General features: G+C 44.6%; 1 protein-coding gene across 1 annotated transcript; it reads right to left on the bottom strand.

The window, feature by feature from the left end:
* LOC119404930 (solute carrier family 35 member E1 homolog) lies at nucleotides 1-23,152 on the bottom strand. The gene is made up of 6 exons (XM_037671636.2): nucleotides 22,556-23,152; nucleotides 13,921-13,991; nucleotides 7,716-7,853; nucleotides 4,794-4,919; nucleotides 2,901-3,146; nucleotides 1-164 (listed from the first exon to the last, which is right to left on the bottom strand). The coding sequence occupies exons 1-6, from the start codon at nucleotides 22,878-22,880 to the stop codon at nucleotides 3-5; spliced, it is 1,068 nt and encodes a 355-aa protein (XP_037527564.1). The 5' UTR covers nucleotides 22,881-23,152; the 3' UTR covers nucleotides 1-2.
* Nucleotides 23,153-24,000: the final 848 nt, after the last annotated feature.

Genomic DNA, 24,000 nt, shown 5'->3' with positions numbered 1-24,000 from the left:
TGTCAAAGGCCCATGAGCTTCTCATTGTAAGGGGTGAGGAGGTGCAATGAGCCATTCATGCCATTGATGGGCTTGTGCTGGTCAGCCGTCCTTATCAGCGGATTCAGGTCTTGCGATGTCACGGGCAGTGCCTTCCTTGCTGCTTTGTTTGCATCATATTTTGCCTGTTGGTCACGAAAAAATTTTGAAAAAGGAGATTAGAATGTTACAGCACTTAACAGAGTATCTTAGGTAATGAAGATTTGGTGGTTTAGCTTTTCAGCCGCAATTACAATGACATGTACCAAACAAAAGACCTTCACTCGTCCCTAATTATCCCTTTTAGGCTAAATGCAAAATGATGCTTCAACGTATTAGCAATTCAGTATTTATTTAGGTACAAAAGCGAAGTGCCATGGATACTAGCTATAGAAGCAAGTGTGCACTTAACACAGAAATATCAATGTCACTTCTGGTAGATATAAACCATCAGCACTGTTTGTTAACTGCTAGACAAAATCATTATCCCATTAGCAAAAAAAAAAAAAATACTTGTATACATATATAATATTTGCCATTCAATATGCAAGTCAAACTTATTCACATTGGACACTGAAAATAATTAAATTATCCAGAGTATCTCAAAGTGGGAAGCAGCGGAGTAATTTGGACCACTTTGACACTAGTGTACATAGATTTACACCCATCTAAATCTATGTACAATAGTGCTTTTGAATTTCACGCCAATGCACTTTCTGCCCACAGCACTGAGCTACTACTGTCCCATCATGGTAGCTTAGTAGGTCAGGTTTCAAGCCGATAAGTTCGAAGACACAAGTTCAATTCCCGGTTTTGCCAGCTGTGTTTGGATTTGGGCACGAAGCACAAGAACACCCATATATGTAGTACCGTAGTTACTCGACTGTAACACTACCACGATTGTAACTCTAAGGGGTGACTTTTCATTGCGTCCAGGAAGAAAAAATAGTTATTTAGGTACTTGACTGTAATGTGAGGGTCAACTTTAGGTAGCAAAAATCTGGAAAGACCTCTCATTACATTCAAGTAAATATGGTACATTTTAGGTGCCCGCTAAAGAACCCCAGGCAATGAAAATTAATCTTGAGCCCCCCACTACGGTGTGCCTCATAATCGTATTGTGGTTATGGCACACAAACACCTTGGGAATTAATAATGCTGATCTACCACATGGAAACTGGACCAGAGGCAAGGTGTCAAGAGCACAACAACAACACCCAATAGAGAAATTAGGAAATAGATGGAAGTTTTTCTTTCAAAAACTATTAAGTTAACGAGCATCATTCATCATCAGGAACAATGTGCATCATCGGGAACAGTTAACAGGTAACTGTAACCTTGGTGTGAATTACCAGAGAGGAACTTGTAAGGGTAAAGAAAATTCTGTTCACTTTGACAGATCACAAGTCTTAGTAGTGAAGGATGAATTCAACCACAAATAAACTTTATCAAATTGGACATTTCTGGGGCAGCAATTGGTCCATTTCTATGCAAGATGTGTCTGTTTAAGTCCATACTTCCTGTGTTTATTTGAACATTATTTCTCGTGAAGCTTTTATCCGTGCAAGCCTATGATATAAATACTAGATCTGCTGCTTAGAACCAAGGCGTTCAAACCACAGCTTTCAAGTTATGCATCCCAAAACTTTCGAATTATGGTAGAGCGTTGGACGCGTAACTTGAAGATTGTGGGTTCAGATCCTACGACGAAAAGGGCGATTTTTCTCACACTTTAACCTTTTCGCTGTCACTGACGTACCGATATGTTTCCGCGTTCCCCCCTGCAGTGTCAGTGGCATACCGGTACGTTCTCCATTGTGCGTTAAAAAATTTGCCCCAAAGCACAAAGATGGCGTGATTTAGCGTGATTGTACTGGTTGCACCATCTCTCAGATCTTTCTAGAAGCATGTATTTTCGTCCCTTGCTGTGTTAGTACGTGTATTGAAGAGTATGCAGCGATTAAACCCGCGCTTCTTTGCTATGGGGCATGGTCGTTCCACGCGCTCTACTCTCTCAGGATGAGCCACCATGTGACGTGCGCATATTACAGGTAGAAGGGTTGTTCTGCCACCTGCAACGGGTTTGCAAGGCTTTTTTTTCTTTTTTTGCATTCTTTTGGCATGTCCGCTGCAGTGCGTCAAGTTCAGAGGCGCGCGCCGTTGCCTCTCCATCGAAACATGACTTTATCGCTGCTTTCTTTCGCTCGCCGCGGCCTTGCTTGCTGCTAAAAGCAGCAAATGAGGTTATTGTATCCCCTTTTCAACCCTATCTGTCATCTTGACTTCACAACGTGCCATTTCTCTGCGTTTCAAGCTTCCCTGATATTCCCGAAACTAAGCCGACACTGGGGGAGCGTCACGGCTGTTGCGTCGCGCGACCCCTGGTGACATGCTAAAACACCAGTGCGGTAGGGGTCTCTATTCATGCTACTGGGTGGAGCTGGGTCTCTTCCATGCCTCTTTGCTACCACCAATCCGGCGTGGCCATGCCGGTCATGTGACCCGTGCCTTGCTGACCAATAGCTCTTCTTCCCCCTCCTAAAACCACTGGCAATAAACGCAGGAGAGCAGTTTCCCATCAGTCTCGCCGAAGCTTGGTCTACGTGTCATCACTTTCCCCGCCCTCCCGACGTTCGGCCTCTCCATCGGCCCGCCGCGGAATATGCCGCGACCCTGCCCTACACAACAACGGCCAGAAACACCCGACAGCGAAAGGGTTAACTCATTTCAGTTTACATCATACTTGCTACACTATAGTTAAAGGAAACGGTTAATGTCCCCTATGCTTTCCTTGGCCTAATTGTCTGGTGGATTCATTTGGTTGTGACATGAAACATGAGTGACGCACGACTCGGTAAACGTGTCAACTCGAGTAGCCTTACCTTGTTGTAGCAGAGGACGCCAAGTACCGCAGTGAGCATGCCAAAGATGTTGAGGGGCGTCACGGGGTTGTGAAGCAGGAGCAGCGATATAGTTATGACAGAAATCCGCTTGGTTGCATTGCAGACCGAGTAAGTGAGTGGAGAGACCATGTTGAGCACCGTGAACGCAACCAGGTTCTGAGCAAAGTTGAGCGCCCCGTCCAGAAAGAGCAACAGCAACACCGTGAATCCGTCGGACTGCTTGAACTGTGGTGCAAGAAAGGAAGGAGAATGCAAGCAGCTATAGCTGTGACGAGATCTTTGTGTATAACATCCACACAAAATTTCCAAGGTATCAAGATGTACTTTTGGGCTAGTTGGTTCATAATCGCAGTAGAACAGCGCGGGCGAAAACAACCCTCGTCTTCTCCTCGTCTGGTCTGTTGCTTTCGCCGGCGCTGTTCTACTGCGATTCCAAGGTATCCAATCGCACCAAGTACACCGGACTCTCGTTAACGGAATCTGAAGGGACCAGGAAAATATGTTTCATTTAACAAGAGTTAAATTTACTGAGAGATGAACAGGGGTGGAGAATTCAAGTACGAAACCAATCATATTAGAGGCATTTGTTCCATCTAAGCAGCTATTCTGTTGAAGAGATTTCCGTTTACCAAGAGTCTACTGTATGCATGGTGATTCAAAAGTAACAGAAAAAGTAAAGGTAGAATAATTCCAAATGTAGAGACTAAGAAGGCTTAGAGAAACGCACAGAAAAGCGTAAAATTTCTAATATAATATATCTCATGGCCACAGCAATTGCATGTGTCACCAACAGGTGACACCATTGCAACACAACAGAACTGTTGCCTATCGTTGAAGATATACCTTCTGCGGTAATTTTTTTGCAGTTGAAGACAATTAGGAATATCAAACACAAATGTTGGAATGCACGTGAAGTCAAGGCGCATGTTGAAATACAGTATGTGAAGCGAAGCTTTTGTCGAGCGATGCATATTGTCTCCCTATGTATGTGCAACCTCGTGCAATCTTTACAATGGGGTACAAACCACTCGCAAGCCACGCTGAAATGCAAACTTCAAATAATATTGAAGAGACAGCGCAAGACATTTATACAGCGAAGTTACAAGGACAAAGGCAATGTACAATGCTTGTAGAGAGAAGACTGGTTTTTCAAAAGTGTATAGCGCAATACAACACTGGTCAAACTTTCATTGAAGGAACCACAGCCAAGTTGGACATACCTTATAAAGCTGTCAATACTGTTTGTTTGCACTCTGAGTGTATCGACCACCGGTGTCATTAGTGCTCTCCCTATTATCACTTTCGGAAGCCGTCAATTTCCTCATTTCACCACAACGCCTTGTTTTCTAGAGATCCATGCTAAGCTTTCATTCTCTTGGTACCTATTCTGTAACTCAAATAGTCCATCATTTATTGCCTGTACTTGCATCAGTTATTGACATCGCCTTGACCTACCTCACTCTATTTCTTCCACGAAAGGTCAACAAGAATATCATGTACACATTTGCTCTCTAGTGCACACTGCTGACTTTCTCGCTTTTAACATTATGCCCGTCACTTTTCACTCAGTCACCCACTGCACAGTTTGTAAGCGTCTTATTTAAATTCTAAGTTTTTGACCCGTGTGATGGCACAGGTAAAGTGCAATCATTATTGTTGGCCGAAGTCAAATGGTGTCCCAATTTGTATACAGAAAACTGCATTGGCAAACCTTCCGCAATACTGAAAGCAAGTGTGTCTGGAATTCCTCAATTCTTTGGCGCCTCCCTTCCTATGGATTAGTATGACACTGGTAGCGTTCATACAATCATCATAACGTCTGGCCTCCGTGGTGTTAAGGCAGGCAGTGAAGAGCATGCCTCGAGCCCTTACCAAAGTAGCATCCTTGCTAAAACGACGCGCATCAAAGAGAAGCCACACAGGAATGAAGAAGATGAGCGCCAGCCTTGCAAAGGTATGCAGCAGGCGCAGGTAGTGAACATTCGTGTCTCGAATCACCTGCGCAAAAAGGAAGAGGAAACATCAAGACGGCACCAAGTTACTCATAGAAATTTTATGCGATTCAAGTGCGCAGCATGAAGCATCAAAAGAGTTAAAGGGGCCCTGCAACACTTTGTTGAGGCTCCAGCGAACATGTGGGCCAAACATTAAAGCTCAACACACAGTATGGAATTTACAATTAAACTTCAAGGTCAGCTAGAAATCCCTCGCTCTTCTCTCAACAAATGATGCCATATACCCAAAATAAATTGTGTCACTATGATAAATAAAGTGCGCACTTTGAAAAGTGCGCATGTGTGATGAAAGGCGCACAGTCAAAGACGAGGAGGATGATGGCAGAAACTGCAGGCGCGAGCACTCTCGTTGGAAAATTGTAGAAGATGATGTGCAGAAGGGGCGCGTGAGGACATGCAAGATGCGCTCAACCAATGAGCACCCTCCACGGAGGTTTGGAAAAGAGCATGGGGAGCAGAGGAACAGAGACGTGGCCGAATGAATAAGGTGACCAGGGAGTGGGAGTGGCAGCCAGCAGAGTTCCTGTGGTAAGACCGCTGCAGTCTCCCACCTGGGCACATCCCCAAGCTTCTTCCAAGTGTCTGGCGTTGGCCAGGCAAGACTACATCACTGGCGGCTCCCGTGTCTAAGCATCGGATGACGAACACCAGAAGGTTGCTGACCTCAACTCGCTCGACGCTACCTTCCCTGCAAGCAGTGCCTTGCTCAGTGTCTAGGATGTGAGCGTCCCTACCGCATCTTCAACCATTGCTGTCTGCATTACTGCGTCTCCGATGCAATGTCTACGTCTGCTGAACAGTGAAACTGTCTTTTCCTCCTAAACGTTTATTCTGCACTGTTAGCGTCTTTTAATCTTTTCCTATTCCTGTGAACTTCTTTTTCGTGTTCATGCTCTGTTCTTTTTTCTCTCATGTGCTATCTTTCTTTCTGTTGTCTAAATATATCAAGTGCTTAATGTACGAGTGCACAAATGGTCTCTCCTTTCTTGATGACGCTTACGTCATCCCCTATTATATGACCTACAAGAGAGCTTGATTCAATAGCCTCATTACAGTCACATAACAAAAGGACGCGGCCATCGAAACTCCCATCGTTCTGGTGAAACTGCCATCGTTGCGGCGAAACTCCCATCGTTCCGGCGCGCATTTAAAGCACTGCTGTGAACGTCCGCACGAAGACTTTTGGGCCCGGAGTACTCATGACAATGAAGCACAACATTACTGTTGTCATATGAGCCGTATTGCGCGACCATAAGAGAAGTACTAGCTACCGTACCCCCGCATCGTTCCAACGCGCATTTAAAGCACTGCTGTGAACATCCGCACGAAGACTTTTGGGCCCGGAGTACTCATGACGATGAAGCACAACATTACTGTTGTCATATGAGCCGTATTGCGCGACCATAAGAGAAGTACTAGCTACCGTATCCCTGCTGTTGGTCATCAGGAGGTAAGGAGTACTGCTACTGACTGGAATGGTGGCTCTTCAATCGACATGCCTGTGTGCCTATAAAAGCTAAAAAAAAGAAACTCCCAAACAAGCACATAACAAAGCTGTCACCATCTATCTTATCTACATGTTTCGTGTAAATAGGATAGTTCTGGGTCCTGCTACCACTTTCAACTGCAGGAAACACCGTAACATCACTGCGAGAGTGCCTGAAGCCAGGTCATGTGAAACAGCTTGTGCTTCTGTGTGACAATTTATAGTTTTCGGTACCAGTCACTCACTGCGTTATGTGCTCGAGGACATGAGCAGATTTCATTTATTTGTTCTTTCTTTGAATTTTCAATAAAATATTTTGTATTCGATATTCGATTTGATATTTGATACTTTTGGCCACTATTCGGCACTATTCGATTCGAGATGAAATTTCACTATTCGCACACCCCTCTAATTGAGCAATTGCAGAAAGGTAATCGGTTACTTTTACGTTACTTTCTTTCAAAATTTTATTGCCGTTACATAATAACACAAGCTTATTCAAACTACAACAAACTACTGCGGCTTGCGCGGTAGAGAGAAGGCCGGAGGCTTGCGTGAAGGCTGGGAGGCTTACTGTGGCTTCTGTGATATAGTTACACGTTAACTCACACCAGGAGTTGTTTTTCAAAGTTGTTGTTACTGATTTTTCCATGTTTCCTCATTAAGAGGACCGCTGCTACACTGAACACTCTCTCAATGCGTGCACTGGAGGGAAGGATGGTATTATAACGTAGGAACACCTTGCGCACCAGCTCATAGTTGCACAGTGCTTCGATGCTGGTGTCCATGTCCTCTATGATGGTTCACTGTTGCTGGTGCTCGGGTAAGGCGTTGCAGGTAAGGCCAAGAAAAAGGTGAAAAAACAGGCTCTGTAGGGACCCCCCGTCTGGCAGAGCGGGCTTTCCCTACAGAGCGGTCGCATATTTTTCGGGACGAGAACTGCTGTAGGAGACTGGTTACAACTTGATTTTGAAAAAAAAAGTAACTGACTACTGGTAATCAATTACAAGAAAATGTAATTGAATTACCCAGAACATTACAGTTTCGAAAAAGGAATCGATTATATCACAAAGTTACAAGAAAATGTAATTGATTACAAGTAATGGATTACTTGTAACACGTTACATACAACTCTCACGGCAGCACATCGTCACAGCCACTAAGCAACCACGCTAGATGATTGGAACAACAAATGAGTATCGTGTGTCCTTTGTCTGTGTAGCAATATCAGGTACCTGAATGACTTCACAGCTCAATATATAAAGCAGTAACAAGAAAAACAAACATAGTAACCTTCTTTGTGTATATGTTCTGCAGAGAGAAGCCAATGGTGGATATCAAGGCGCTGATCAGGCCAGTCATATCGAAGGAAATCTCGGTCATAGTTGCAACCATGACTCCGATGATAATGGGCAGCAATGATGCGTAGACCTGCAAGTATTGAAGCACCAATATTAGGAACTGTACACTAGGCCCCATGAAAATTTAATTTGGAGATAACATGAAAAGAAATATATTTGACTGAGAGAAATACTGAGACTGAAAGGACCCTAAATTAATCTGAACCACAAGCAGGGAAGCAATTTGGCCCTACACTGTGGAAAATGCGGATGTTCACCGGACTTTCCTTCATGCAAGGTATTTGCTAGCTATCACCAAGAGTTCGCGTGGCTGGTTGTGGAAGCTCACGCAATTCTTAGGATGGGTGACTCGGTGTGTTAGCACAGCATCGTTATCCCTTGGTAGGAAGGAAATTAGTTTCTTAGATAGTGCACCTTAAAGTCACATGTACCTGTCGCTTTTATCTTTTGCTGAAGAGACTCACCGCTGTGAAGAATTTTGTTAATCTATTTTAAACTTCTCCTTTAAGTTTTTTCACGCTGATGTAACGATGTGAACTACGCATGTGCTAGCAGGCTTTGCTTTTCTATATATTGCCTTGCTGCAATAAATTGTTGTTAGTCGGCACATTGTGTGCCGTTCCTTCCCTGTCCTCATCATTAAAGCGCTGTTTTTTCCCCTTTCGTTATGCAACACCAACTGGCTCTATGTCGTTCACTGCTGAAGAAATATAAATGTGCCGGAATCATAGGCGTGCACAGGGTTGCCCATCAGGGGGGGGCAAAGGCTCATCGCAGCGCCCCCCCCCCCCCTACTAAGTCAATGTATGTATCAGATTTTGCGCCCCCTCCCTCTTAGGTGACTAGAAGGGTCAATGTACGGAGCAGATTTTGCGCCCCCCCCCTTAGGTGACTAGGGGGGGCGGCCACCCCCCCTGCCCCCCTGTGCGCACGCCTATGGCCGGAATTGCTTATTATGCGAACAAGCAATGGTTATCCATGGCCACCAATACTAAAGCACAAGGAAAGTGTTCCAAAAAATCAGCAGTTTTTCCAGCCTTTGTGTACTCGCAACAACGCTCCACATTGTGCATACTTAGAAGCATAGCGCTGCCAAGCCAGGATACAACTACTACTTTCATTGCATAAAATGCATTTACTGTATCAGGTCATCATACATGGGCTAATAATAAGGAAGAGAACAACATGCAGAATGGATGTTTTAATGCCAAAAAGAACACACACTGCACTTAACGGTAGAAATTGGTGGCTGTGTCTGTTGACCTGCAATGCCACTCTACAGGTATGTAGAGCTGCTGGCTTATAACCTCTGATGTATGCATCGCAAGGCACTTGTAGGCAATAAGGATTAAAGCAATCGATACTGAGGCCACCGAATGGGCTGTTTACGGGATTGGTAGTTTCTCCACCAAGAATGTTCTCCGATACTCTTACACTTGTGGTCGACCTAGACAGTATTCACATGTTAGTCCACATTCAGCAAAGCCTGCAGTGACCAGCTCTGCCTACAATACCAAGTAAACGCTCCACAACTAGTCTTCCTAGACATCATGCATCATGCCAGCTTTCTGAAAGTGGCTTGTAGGCTTTCACAAGAGAGAGAGATGTCCTTGGCTTTAAAAAGTAGTGCACGACCACAGATGCAACCAAACGGATCGAACGGATAATTAAACCAGGGAAAGCATAGAGGATGTTAACTGTTGTCTTTAACTGCAGTGTACTAATTGTGACATTAAGTAAAATGTATTGAAGTGGATGAAAAATCACCCTTTCCGTCGGTGGGATCAGGACTACAGATGGAAACACCCGATGTTCTGGCACTCGCGAAGTATTCAAACAGGGAGTCTCCAACAGTCTGACGTTAACCACTTCTTAAAGTATGCAGTTATTATTTTTGCCTGTTGTAGCACTTGCCATTCTTCTCCAGAATGGTCGAGATCATTGACTTTTATATGCACCGCATAGCCATGTGACGTAACTACGGTTAACAACACACTGGCGAGGCAGAAAGGAGAAAAGAAAACCTAAATGTGAGGCACAGTGCCCATTGCCTGCGTCATGTTAAGTTAAACTTTACTTTCGCTAAATTGGTCATAAATGAGCTATATATACGAACAAAGCAGCTTGCAAAAGCTGCGCTGCTGGTAATTGCATTAATTTTTTAAAACAAATTTAAAGAGTACCTTTGTAGACAACACATGCACATGGTGGTAAATGGATATGACACATATCCCAGCAAATCACATTTGTTTCAACACACGTGGGTGTCGCCTAATTGCGAGAACATGCCTAGCGGTCGAACTAGCATACAATTTTTTAGATTTGGTGTTACTTTCAGAGAGCTGTCATAGCAGAATTTGTTTCAGTTTCAGCCCCACAAACATCTATTTTCATGAGTTTTGATTATGTATGTACTCGTATTACAGACATAACGTTTTGTGTGAAGGCCGCATTAAGTGTAAACTATCTGAAACTTTATTACGTGGACCAAAACCATGCTGTAGCTGGCTTTTTAGAATATGTCCAAGGAAAATAATGACAGCCAACTGGCAACTGTGATGAGACAAGAACTCCGAGCGGGTCTCAATCACTCGGCACAGCAATATGTTTATAAAGCAAGAATAGATTCAGTCACGTGGCATTTCGTAGAACTTTGTTCTTTCACTGCAGCTGCAATCACATCTGTCTAGCTAAACATATGACCATAACAGAGCACAACCTTTATCACGCAGTTACTCTTCTTTCATACACTGCCGCATACAGACAGATGTGCCTTCAAAGAAATGTCACCAGATGGTAGCGAAGTAAAGATGGTTTGAGTGACAGGTACAGCTGTGTCTCAGAGGCATGACTGATGGTGGCCTACTTGTGCGAAGAGACATCATACAAAACTGAAACAAATGTACCGTCACAACTTTTGTGGGTGAGGACTCAATGGCACGTACACAAGCTACCAAAGGTTCAAATATTCTCTGCCACTGCATGAGACGAATCAATAAGAAAACAATACCTAAACATAATAGATAGAACTGCCTCAATTTTAAGATGTTCTCGCTATACGATGGAAATAAACCACAGTTTCTTAAGCATAGCCACTTATTTACGTTTCCCTAGAAAAGAAGTGACAGAAACACACAGGATCAAAAGATATACAAGGAAGGAGTACAGTTTTCTTGCTAATTTCAGCCACTGCCTAAAAAGCTGAATAATTATTTAAGAATAAGCTAAGGTTTTCAAAAGATAACTTCGTCAACCTCAAGTTTTTAGATGGCTTTCTAGGCATCTGATGGCGACAAAGGGTAGGATCAGGCAAGCAATATTTTTTTTTAACACGAAATTAAATGCATTGGACAACTAATACGACCGGCTTTTGAATAATGAAACGTTGATGAGGTAGTGTGGATCACTAATCATGCATCACTTTCCGAGTTCAGTGTGTGATGAAAAAAGTGTTTAGCAAAACTGAATGAAAAGAATATTTTTTTCAATCAGCTCTACTTATCATGACAAATTTTTGCACCAAACATCATACTGTTCAAACACACTTAAACATGACAGGAAAGGAGAGAAGGAACAGATTGAAGGGACTCTAAATAGAGGAGTGAACATGGCTGCATTAGAAAATTACATTTCTACGAAACCAAACAGCCACTGCTACTGTTACATGGGGTTCGACAAGCCAGGAAACATACAAAACGTGATGAGCCGCTACCCTGAAGTTCCCACATCAGCTTGCAGGGACATGAATACCGAGTGCGTCTGCTCAGGTATAGCTCATTTTTTTATAGTTAAAAATTGACTGCGCTGCATCCTAAAGAAGCCAAAGGCTGAACTTGGGAATCCCTAAAATCCTTTACTGCACTACCATAGAATTACAAGAAAACAGTTGAAACTATGATGGCATACTAAAATATTGACAGTACTTTTGGAATTGACGGTGAAGTTTAGGCACAATTATTTTTTTACAATTTAACTTTTATATTCTCTGTTTGAAACTAACCCATCCCCATGCAAATACTTAAAAAAGAACAGTTTTGAAAGGCCCCACTATCAGTACAAGCGAATTTACTGTTCGTTCCCTTTTAAAATTGACAATTTCATCAGCAACTATTCGAAGTAGTCAGGGCCATACCCAGGAATTTTTTTCGGTGGGTGTTTGTGTGTAGAATGGCTAACTTTGGCAACTAATGGTTGCTGTGAAGGCGTGAAAGTATTTTAGTGCCACCCGAAAAGTTCAAGCATGAAAAAATTTCGGGGGGTGTCACAACCCCCTCAACCCCCCCCCATTAATTACGGCCCTGGAAGTAGTTGCTATAACCAGCGACAAAAGTGTATGGACCATAGACGAAGAAAACAATCTATTTCCTAACAATTAGTGTGAGACAGCTATGTATGTTCTTTAAAGAAGTTTTGAGGATGATATCTGAAAACTTGTGGCAGCTTCAGGATTCATATTAAATCGTCATGCCATGAGTGTTATACAACTTCACTTTTCCAGCAATAAAGATGCTAATAAACTCTTTTGAGGAAGAGCTTGTTAAGAGAATATTAGCTAAGGAGTTCATCAGCGATTATGACAGAACTTCCGACGTCCGCCAATTAGAATGGATCTTCACCTAAAAAATCTACTGGATTGCTTTTTATGAAATGCGTGTCTTCTTTCTGAATCGCAGACTGAACACCTGCCCATGATTTCACAATTTTCCGGAACCAAGGTGCGCTAGCTCTGCAACTTGGCACTACTGTTACAGCCCCCCCCCCCCCCCCCCCACCAAAGCCAAATTCCACTTATTTTCGAAAAAATTATAATCGTGCAAAATGCATACGGTTTATACCACTAAGGGTTGGTGCCGTAGACAGTTCTTGACACAACCACTCGCTCGCTCCCTTAGAACAGAGCCTGTAAGGCTCAGGATCCTAGACTGCTTTGTATGATCCTTACAAAGTTAATAAAATATATTTTAAAGAGCCTTTAAACCACTCCCAGCTCAAAGACAACAGAGTGGCTTTTTCTCGCCTTCACTACTCTTTCTACAGGCACTATCTCCTCATCGCTACTTCTTTCTTCATAAAATACATGGACAATGTCAGCACTAGGTGTTGAGCCTATCCGGATTTTTGCGTTTCGACTACACGCTGTTTACCTCTGCTTGCGCGGTCAAAAACGCACAAAACGAAGTGAAATCAGTTGACCGTGCACAACAGTCATGCGAGACGAGGCAGAACGGGCGTGCGACCGCATGGCAAAGCAGGGTAGGAGACAATTCACAATTGATAACTCGTATATAGAACAATCGAGAGCTTGTCTCCTCATGACATTTCGTTAACAGATTTCTGGCGCCACGAACCGTGCTGAAAAGACAGGAAATGCCAGGATAGAATAACGCGCACATTCTTCGTATCTTCAGAGGTTGTCTAGGAGCCCTTTAAGCAGAATAATATAAGTGAACACACAAAATGTGTTTATGTGCACCTGTCAAATCTGCCGACAATACCGAGATAAGCAAACAAATCGAATCAAAGCACTATGCCACAAGTGATAGTAGGTTTTAACGTCAATAGGTATATTGGTGGTAGTAGCATTATGCGAACATCATTGAACTTCAAGGCACTAAGTGGCAAAAATGTCATTCTGTATTCTCATATATCAAATACACACATCAACTACTCGCGCATCTGACCGTTAACAGCAGCAATTTAACTTATCCCAGAATTTTCACACATCTCCCCATAACACTTTCTCAAGACAAATATTCATGCCATGGATAAATATGAAGGATAAAAATATCCAGCATGCCTTTGAACGGAAACACAATAAGGACAGATGTTTTCTGTCAAGAAAAGGTTGGACATTCCGTGCATATTTTAAAACGGCTTGGAATCAAACCACCAGCGCACTAAGCTCATGGTCGTTATCTCGCGTTTATGACATTTATAATCGTACCCTGCTTATCATTTATGATCACGCCCTTATGTTATTTTATAATGGCTTTATATGTGATTGTTATCTCACACTTTTATGAATGCAGAGGCAGAGCAATGCAGCCAAAGAGAATTATCTAGTGCACGAAACAAAAAAACTTCCCCCCCCCCCCAAAAAAAATGAAAGAAAGATGTACAGAGGACGCAGCCCTTACCGTACAAGTCTGCTTTTCTTTCAGAATGATCCTAGATAATACCACAGTGAATAGAGGCATGGTGGCTTTTACTGAAAAGTAAAACAAAGAAGCAATATTATTATTTGAGTTTCTGTAGTCTCTCCTGCACATAATCACTGCATGTACAAATAAGGTTTGAATAAGATATTTTAGTTTACTTAAAACTTTGCTAAATTCTAAAATCACTAAAAACCTAGCTTGGCTAATCTACAGCAGCCTTTATTTATTTATTCATTTTCTTCACGCCTGACAAAGAACATAAAATGAACTATATTAAACCTTGCTCCAGGCCTACAACATGGTATAAAACTTATAAACCTGGGGGTTTTCTTCGTCATTTTATATGCCACTAGTCAGTCTGTTGTTGCAAAAAGAAAAGGAGGAATCACAATACTGGCTCTGCATTATCAAACCCACTACTGTGCAAATACCGTCCACGATTCATTACCAACAAAGTGATTGCCTCGTTACCATAGTACCCACTGACTCAAATGAAGTGCGCCCAAATGGCAGCAAATAAAGAAACATTGTAATGCTATGAAAGACTGCTGAATACAGGCATTGTTTCTAACAGTTACAAACACAGCAAAATATCACTCGATCACCCCACCTTCTCATTGAATGGAACAATCACGAAATGCACATGCTGTTAGCAGAACAGTTTCATCTGTTTACTTTTAACATGAACGGACTTTAACTTTTGCGAAACAGTTCGTCGACATTCTTTGAAACTCAGTTTGGATGTGAACTCTGGGCTGTTAATATGAATAAGTTTCTTCTACCTGCCAAAACATTGAGCTCTAATGATCAATGGGGTGATTCCACGAGAGATCGAACATGCATGTCCGGTCGATATTTTTGTTTTGTCTGGGTTTTTTATATGTTATGTGGGTGTATTCGAAGGTCATGGAACCGCAAATCTCATTTCGAAAAAACGATCCCAGCGCGTCAAAAAAATATTAGAAGGTGGCCGCGCGGTCGTCTCGCTATTGCTCACCGCAACATTTCCCGATTTCGCGGGCGAATTTGAGGCGCACTATAAAGGTTGTGTCGAAAGCTTTTTCTACAGGTTTTAATACGCATCATTGTGAGTTACATCCATACTTTCCTTACGCTGTCCGCAAAATGGAAAAAATATGAAAAAATGGCAAACTCGGCCCAAAAAAAAAAGTTTGCTATCTTCCAAGCGCCTTGGCGCGTTTCCTATTTTATTCAGAAACTTCAAAAATGTGTCAAATATAGAAAAATGTCCATTAAACATTCCTGCAAAAGATTGTTTTTCTAGAAGCAGCGTGAAAGATGGAAAAAATAGTTAAAGAAGCGAGTTTTTTCAAAAAAGAGAGTTTTCAAAAAATAAAATAAAAAAAACTCCGGTCCCAATTTTAACCAAACTTTTGGATCGAAACCCGCTTACGTCAGTCAAAACATGGTTTCAATATTATATGTCCTCATTTGCTTTGTTCACGAAATATAGCGGGCCAAAGTAGCCCTTCCTGGGCGCACTGGCTTCGGTGCTGCGATGACTACTTTCGGCTTGTTAACACTTACGCTCTTTCTTAAAAAAGGGGAAAAAAATAGAAGGGAATGGCTGACACAAATTAAGGAAGGCTTACGTGCTTCTTCTATTGTGGCAAGAGAAAACCTGTTTTCTGCTTTGTATTCTTGAATGCAAGACAGAACTTGAGACTTCTTGTGGGGCTCGAACAAGTTTATTGGGTGTTCTTTGCAGTTACTACTCAAAAAGGTTTAATCACCGTCAGCTGGCTAGCGGAAGTTCTCGAAACGGACAGCACATATCCGCTTGACTGATCGCGCTCACACATCCACACATGCCACGACTGAATTCCCGGCACACGCGGCACTGACTTCCACTCCACTGACTTCTGCTGACGATGCTCCTCGATGGCTGCAGCAGGCGCATGAAGCAGGGTCACATTCTTGAGCTTGTCGCTAAGTTGTGAGACCATCTCATGCGCCGACTGAATGGATTCGGTGCATCCAGACCTCAGGTTGTGCAAGGACGCATGATGCTTAACGAGTCCACCCACACCGCCACAGGCGTTCTTGCCATGGCCGGTAGCAGAAAATATCCACCTTGCAGACGTGAACTTGGTGCGGCACAACTCAAACAGTTGATACCTATTTTTAAAATAGCTTGCTGCGCCATCACTGACGTAGGTTACGTGACAGTAGATGGGTGCTTTCTCATCCAACATCTCGTGCACTTTGCCTAGGGCGCAACAGGCGTGCGCTGCATCGTGGTGCATGTCGTCGCTTATGATGGCAAAACTGTGCGTGGCTTTCCTTGTCGTGGCAACACAGGTGAAGATGGAGATTTGCTTTTCATGCCAATGGTACGATTGCGTTTCGTTTGGCAGCAGGACAGTCCAGTTTTCAGCAAAATCAAAATGAAGGACAATGCTCCCACACTGCTCGCACATCTTTGCTTCATGAATAGCCGCTGCTTGAGTGCGGCGTATGTAATCGTGCGGGATCCATTTGGTCACCCATTTGACGAGCTCTTTTAGGAAAAGGGGTGGAGACAACGTCTTCTTTATCAAGTCGCTGCTTTCCCATACGGCAAATGTGATCTCGTCCTCGTCAACCATTCCCAGATTAGCCAGAGTGAGGCTTTGAGTCCATGGGCAGTGCTCGCACTCATCTAACATACAATCTGTGGTTTGGGAGCCGCAAAGACATAGTTCTTTGATGCCTTCCAATGACATTTCTATACCAGTTGCATTCTCAAGTGCGGAGACACAAAGGTTTGTATTAGCGCAATAAACGCAAACATCTTGTTGCGGTGCCAGCACCACAAATTTTGGACGCAGGCTGTAAAACTTTGACAAGGCAATGGCAGTTTCGGGGTGAGTGGCTTTGAAGATATGGAAAGTCTCACGAATCGAACGTGTCATGAACCGCTTTGAGACGTATTCTGTCTGGCCGTTCGTGATGACGGACACAACGTCCTTCTTATTCGGGCTCTGCCGAGAGCACCCAAGCTCGTCCTTAGTGAAGTAGTCGAGCGCCGCCTGTACATCGGATGGGCTTAGCCTTGACCTCGTGTACGGATCAAAATCTGGCCATGTACCATACTTCTCTTGCCAATTTCGAGCCTTTCTGAGCATGTACATTTTGGCGGCTGGGATTGCCTCTTGAACGCGTTTGTTTTCAATTTCTGGTGGCACGATGGTTAAGAGACGGAGACGCTCTCGATAGGAACTTAAAGCCTCGTACGCTTGCTTCAGGCTGTTTAACCATCCAGCGCACGAACGGCACTCTCTCACCGATGGTTCAGGGGTGCTGACGCTTCCGTATGCAGTGCTTAAAGTTGAACGGATCTTTGTCTCCACGATGGATTCAATCTGGGCCTGTTTTTTTTTTCCCGTAAGACCGCCTGCTGCGTTTGTGAATGCTAGATAGGGGCTTCAGTGGTGAAACACCAGTAGTGAGGTGGACGTACCTGTTCAAGTCGTCAGCTGCTTCTTCTTCCTGAAGAAATGTCTCGTCTGCTTCGTCGCGGTTCTCACTTGATGAAGAGATGACTTCCTTGAGGCGCGTAAAACAGTGCTGGCAAACCTCGTCGGTGTCACGAATATCTTTAGCCTCTGGCAGTAGCTTCCGTAGGGACGCAACATCCAAGACGTTTACGCAACGAAAATTTTTTTTCTTGGCAATCTTCTTCTTGTGAACGCGTAAATAATCCGCACAGAATACTCGGACTGAGCTGTGAGCTCCATGCATCGCGTATTGTAACAGGCACACCAAGTCGAGACGTTTTACTGAACAGTGCCGCACTCGTTTTGTGGCATCTTCTGCGCCGCTGTCGTGACTGAATTTTCAGGAACGCCTCGTGGTTTCACGTTTTATGAAGAGGGTTGTCTAAAGTTTTTGCTGTGATAACGTGTGGCGCACGCTCGTTGTCGAAGGACAAAGTCCGTCTGGCGCCACCAGTGACTTATGCAGTGCTCTATGCCAACCGCGAAGGTCGTATTTCGATGGTGGCAAAGTGCTAGAGGCCCATGACCTTATAGACAGGTGCACGGTAATGAACCCCAGGTGGTCAAAATTTTCGGAGTCCTCCACTACAGCGTGCCTCATCATCATATCGTCGTTTTGCGACGTAAAACGTCACCTATATGCCGTTCTCGGCGTGGGAAAGCACGTTAGCAACGTGCTGACAAAACATATTAAATTAGACAGCTTCCGCAGCTTCTGAAACAAACATGCAGCGCTTCACGTTTTCAAACAGCTGAAACGCAGGGGTAAACGTCAAGGTAATACAGGAAATCGTTATCTGTGAGCGACACGGAAAACTAAGTGAACGGCTTGGGCAATGACTGTGTAACTTTTTCAAAAGCTTATTTGCACACGTTGTGCATCGCACTATGCGGTTGAAGGTTCCCGTATCCATTGCAAGGGAAGGAAGGGTAGCGGGCAGTGAGAAAGCACCTTCGTAACGGCACAAATGCTGATTATAGACGTCAGACTCTGGAGTTTCCAAGATGTGTGGCGCCACCTGTCGGAGAAGTATTGAGTAGTGCATATACCGACTCTCTCGCACAGTTTGCTATGGGACCAGGTGCAACTAGCGAGTGCGAAACAACGATTGAGCTTAATATCGCGTGTGTTTGCGCATTTAGCACTCAGAACGAGAGCTGTGAATTGCTCTCCGCTAGTCGGACGCGCCACCGAGCCGTCGTGAAGTGCTTGCTGGATCACTCGCCTGAACGACGGCGAAAACAGCAGCAGACGAGAGCCCTCCGCACGCTACGAAGAAACTCCGCAAAAGACGCACTGTTGCATTGTGAATTGCCACGGACGTAAAAGACTGAATAACAACGTTCAGTTTTACCGATTTCCATAGTTGTCGTACGAAGAAGAAAGGCGAGAGCGCTGGAGACGAGCCGTTGCGAGCGTGTTGGGTAAGCGAAGTACCCGCGTTCTTCACAGCCGGTGGCATGAATGTGTGGCTCTGCTGTTGTTTTGCGTAGCCCTGATGCAAAACCGTGGTAACCTTGACTATGAAGCTCAGCAGAGGCTCTGACCGCGGTGCTTGTCGTGTAACACTGTCGTCACAACACAGCATCGCGGACGTACGTACGTTTTGAAGGCTCAGAGTTCTGGTTCTAACTAGCTAACACCACGTGCGGCATACAAGTAAATCGCAGAATGTTGGTCGTGACCCCTTTCAGGTTTGTTTCGCCCGTGTCCTCCGCGGTTGCCGTAGCTATCTCGGAGGCCACGGTTTTGCCTTTGGTTGTACCCCGCGAAAGTGGACACGCACGTATCCCCATTTGCAGTACATACAAACGGAAGACGTCCATCAAGAGAACATTTGAGGATGCGTAATAAAACACTCCAATGCACAGGAAGCGAGAGATGAATTAAGGGAGAATGCAACTAAAAAGGCGAAAATCGCCGGAGCCATTCGCCCCTGATAAACCGAGTTTTGCACCAGTGATCGTAAGATGCATAGCTAAGTAAATTGATCGTGTATGTAGGTACTTTATCGCTGTGGCATACGTATATACCCGATTTTAACGCATTTAGGCTCTAGAGAATGGATGTCGGAGGGCTTGCCTCGAACTCGGTGTCGTGTGATGCTCGCTTGTACTTGCGAGTTGCAGCGCGCGGGAATAACTAAAACTTATTTTGCATTGTACTTGCAGTTCGCTTTGATCAGCTTCCTTTGTTTCTGAAGCGTGGACTGGCGGAAGAAGCTTTCCAGGTCCTTGATTTTCAGGAAACCGCGCCTCGACACCAACGAAAGAGGAGGGTTATATTGCGGCCTATGCACATTCGCTTGCGGGCGGCTCTCTTTGCACTACTCAGTTAGTGCCAGGGCTACGATGAGGGCGCTGGTGGCGGTGTTTTTCGCAGCGCCGCCTGGGCAGAGTCTGACGTCTATGGACGCCGTCAGTTACGGATAAGGCTGCCTTGGGGTCGCTTTACTGTGTGCGCCAGGCGGGTTTTGGCAAGGTCATTCAAAACAAGCGCTCGCGGTGCTTCACAGGCTCTTGACAAGAGAAAAATAATGGCGTAGGTTGAGGTTCTAGGCTGCAAACTGGTTACGCGCTATCACATTAGTGGGCGGCAGTTCCCCACCCCGCGCACGCTAGACACAAATAAAACCTCAGGATATATTTTTGTACGACACAAGCTACCAGAAGTGAAGTTCTTCTACAGCAAAGAATTGCAACTGTTGATTAAGGTACAAAACCGGCTCACAAACAACTAGCAAGGGCAATGAGGCAAGCACCCTCGGCAAGGGCTACTTTGGCCCGCTATATTTCGTGACCAAAGCAAATGAGGACACATAATATTGAAACTGTGTTTTGAATGACGTAAGCGGGTTTCGATCCAAAAGTTTGGTTAAAATTGGGACCGGAGTTTTTTTTATTTTATTTTTTGAAAACTCGCTTTTTTGAAAAAACTCACTTCTTTAACTATTTTTTTCATCTTTCACGCTGCTTCTAGAAAAACAATCTTTTGCAGGAATGTTTAATGGACATTTTTCTATATTTGGCACATTTTTGAAGTTTCTGAATAAAATAGGAAACACGCCAAGGCGCTTGGAAGATAGCACACTTTTTTTATTTGGGCCGAGTTTGCCATTTTTTGATATTTTTTCCATTTTGCGGACAGCGTAAGGAAAGTATGGATGTAACTCACAATGATGCGTATTAAAACCTGTAGAAAAAACTTTCGACAAAACCTTTATAGTGCGCCTTAAATTCGCCCACGAAATCGTGAAATGTTGCGGTGAGCAACAGTGAGACGCCCGCGCGGCCACCTTCAAATATTTTTTTTGACGCGCTGGGATCGTTTTTTCGAAATGAGATTTGCGGTTCCATGACCTTCGAATACACCCACATAACATATAAAAAACCCAGACAAAACAAAAATATCGACCGGACATGCATGTTCGATCTCTCGTGGAATCACCCAGTGGCGTGTAGTTAATAAAGACTTGCAACACATTTCGGTTATATTTCTTCCAATTATATTAGGATATTCACTACTTAATCACTGAATACAAAATTGAAGCTGATATCAGCAAGCCAGATGGAATGGATGAACTAACTGTTTGAAAACAAGAAAAGAAATCAAGAATAAGCTATTAATTTTGACACCTGCATAATTACTGTTGCCACTGCGTTTGCTGTACTTAACTGGGTGCATGTTTGATTATGAAAAGAACGAGACAATAGAGGTATACCAGAAAAAGGATTAGAGGACAGCTGCGTCTGTGAGCACGACACACAGCCATCAGCGTGCTTCATCGCAGCTGGGCTGAACAATACAAACCATTTGGAAGGATGACGCGCTTCTTAACTGTTCTCAGCAGCTCGCGTGGCCACGCATACGACGCAAGAATATGCCACGACACATCTACGCGTTGCTTTTGGGTTCGTCCAAAGTTTCATTGCACAACATAAATACAGATTTTCAGAGTTGCTGCTCACAGAGTGTCAGAGAAAAGAACCTCGAATTAATCACAGAAAAATCCTATGTGGAGGACATCTGCATGCTAAAAGCCATATGCGTTTTCCTGTTCATCGGATGCACAAGCCGCTGCCTCCAACAGAATACCGTCATTTCATTTGGCTATGGCTGAAAACCACCAGAGAATGCAGTTTATATGCAGAATTCTGAGCCCAGTGGTCTGGGCTCAGAATTCTGCACCGGCTTGGCTTTCAGTGACACTAGCATGACCTCTCACGTAGCTGTCATCTCACAAATGTCCTACAGAGAACCAAATCTGACGTTTGACATGTCTAACAGAGTTTGGCAGTACAAAACCTGTGCTGGCCTTTTAACATGTATACACTGCAACCATAAGTCTAACTGTGCTGCCCTTACTTATCCAACGTACAGCGACACCCCTTTCAAACTCCTCCTAAGCTACTTGGGGTGCAAGGTAATGGTGCCACATGGTAGTGCTGTGGCATGACGCACTTTTTAACGTTGCATTTTAGTTTGTCGTGTCATGCAACTTTTCTCAATTAAACCTACTGCATTCGAACACTGTGACCAGAGTGGGGTGCTCAGAAGGAACCAATTAATTTGAAGTATTACTAAAATTACTGAACACAATTAAGTCATCAACGTTTCAGTGAAGAGACGACACTGCAACTAAAAGGAATTAGCAATGCGCGACTCTCATTTCTTCGCACTTCTTTCTTTTCGCTTTCAGAAAGCCGTTCCTGCAACATTTCTATTAAATAATCATTCGAGCGTAAAACTGCTAGCAGCCGATATAAAAATAGTTCATATCCCTTCGCCTGTTCAACGTTATGCCCCTTCAGTTACACACTTGTGCGCCGACGTGCAGTACGGTGCACAAACCAGTTTCGACATTAGCGCGGGAGCATCATTAGTTACACGTGTAACACCGCGCACTTCCAATCGCGATCGAACCCGATCGGGATCGAATCTCTCGACCGTCGTGATAGGCTCCCTCATACAGCTCTCGCGGAGGAGCTAATCGTCATCTTGAAAGCTGATCCGGATCGGGGCCGATCGCGATCGACAGTGACCGCATGACACCGATCAATCGAAACTGGTCGACCTTCTACCCCGCAAATGAGTACACCGGCGAGGGATTCACCTGTGTGCGCGTAAGAGACCGGTACTTTCCACAGGCTGACGTGCGACGTCAGGGAGCTGAAGAACTTGCCGCACGATAAGGGCACGATGCAGCGCATGTACGTGCCCCACTCGAGGTCCAGGTAGGGCCTGATTCCCCATAGCGCGAACACAGGTCCCGAGTACACGGTGATGGAGAACAGCTGGACCATGGTGACGGTGAGCGGGTAGGGAAAGCTGTTGAGCACCACCTTGCCGACGACATTGTTGCCCGAGCTGATGCCGTACCAGAGCACGCAGAGGAGCACCACTTTGACGATCTCGCCGGTGTGAGACGAGGCGTCCATCGTGGCAACGGCTGAGAGCGAAACCAAGGGGCCACGATGTCAAACGAGAGTGCCACCGTGCCGTCGACCGCTTCTGCCGCCGCTGTCGGCAGCTGCCGCGTTACACATAACGAGGATCGCAGGCCTGTAGGCGTAACAAGCCGCAGGTGTTGAATGCCGATTTTCAACCTTGGCGGCAGCGGAGGCCGCGATGTTCGACAAAACGCGGCGGCAACAGAAGCGGCGACGGCCACGTCGGCGAGCGAGCTTGCTTGCGGCTCCGGCTGTTCCCTCGCAAGCAACCTCACGTAACACAACAAAAATTGAAAGGCCCACTTCCGGCCGCTGTGCTCTTCCGGTCGCATTTTTTTTTTTTAGACCGCTACTTTCGGTTTCAGTTTTGCGAGCAAGGCGGCAATTTCAAAGCACCGTTTCGTTGAAGGAGCGTGAAATTTTGTCGAAACCGCTCGAATAAACGCTACTTTGCTACCTGATAGCACTCCGGTGTCGCCGAATATGCAGCAGCTCGAACAATTTCCACGGCAAAATGCTAGGATAAAATGAACACACTGTTAATGTTACAAATTTGAACCGGTGTGTGTTCTTTGCCCCACAGAATTTTTGTCACCTCTACGCATTTTGTGTTATTTTTTTTTTTTTATTTTTGTGGGAGGCGCATTGTGTGACGAGAATCTGTGTGATAAACTGTGCCACGTGCACTGCATGCGGCTTCATTGATTTTTTTTATTTTTTTTTTCCTTTAATGAGGGGCGTAGCAAGAAATTTTTTCGGGAGGTCGGGGGCTGTCGTCAACCGCCCTTTATATATAGTCGTACGTGTTTGTGTGCGCGTATATGTATATACACGCTCATGCATAATTACAAATTACGAATTACGTAACGCACAATTACGCACAATTTCTTCGATGTAGGCAACCGTCGTGCCTTTGTTCACGTGCTTGTACTCGTTGCTGAAATTCGTGAGCACCACTGTTACTTTCCCTCTACGCAGCTCGGCGACGCAAATCTCGCGGTTGATCAACAAGTGCTGGTCTCCTTTAACGACGCCTTCCAGGTTTGCTGATTTTTGAGTGCCGACGGAAATGATGACGCTGGTGTGAGGGGGGAGGGTGACATGCATC

Source organism: Rhipicephalus sanguineus, chromosome 9, assembly GCF_013339695.2.
Source record: "Rhipicephalus sanguineus isolate Rsan-2018 chromosome 9, BIME_Rsan_1.4, whole genome shotgun sequence".
Classification (NCBI taxonomy): Eukaryota; Metazoa; Arthropoda; class Arachnida; order Ixodida; family Ixodidae; genus Rhipicephalus; species Rhipicephalus sanguineus.
Note: the sequence above shows the minus strand (reverse complement) of the source record. Positions and strands in the feature narration are given on the sequence as shown.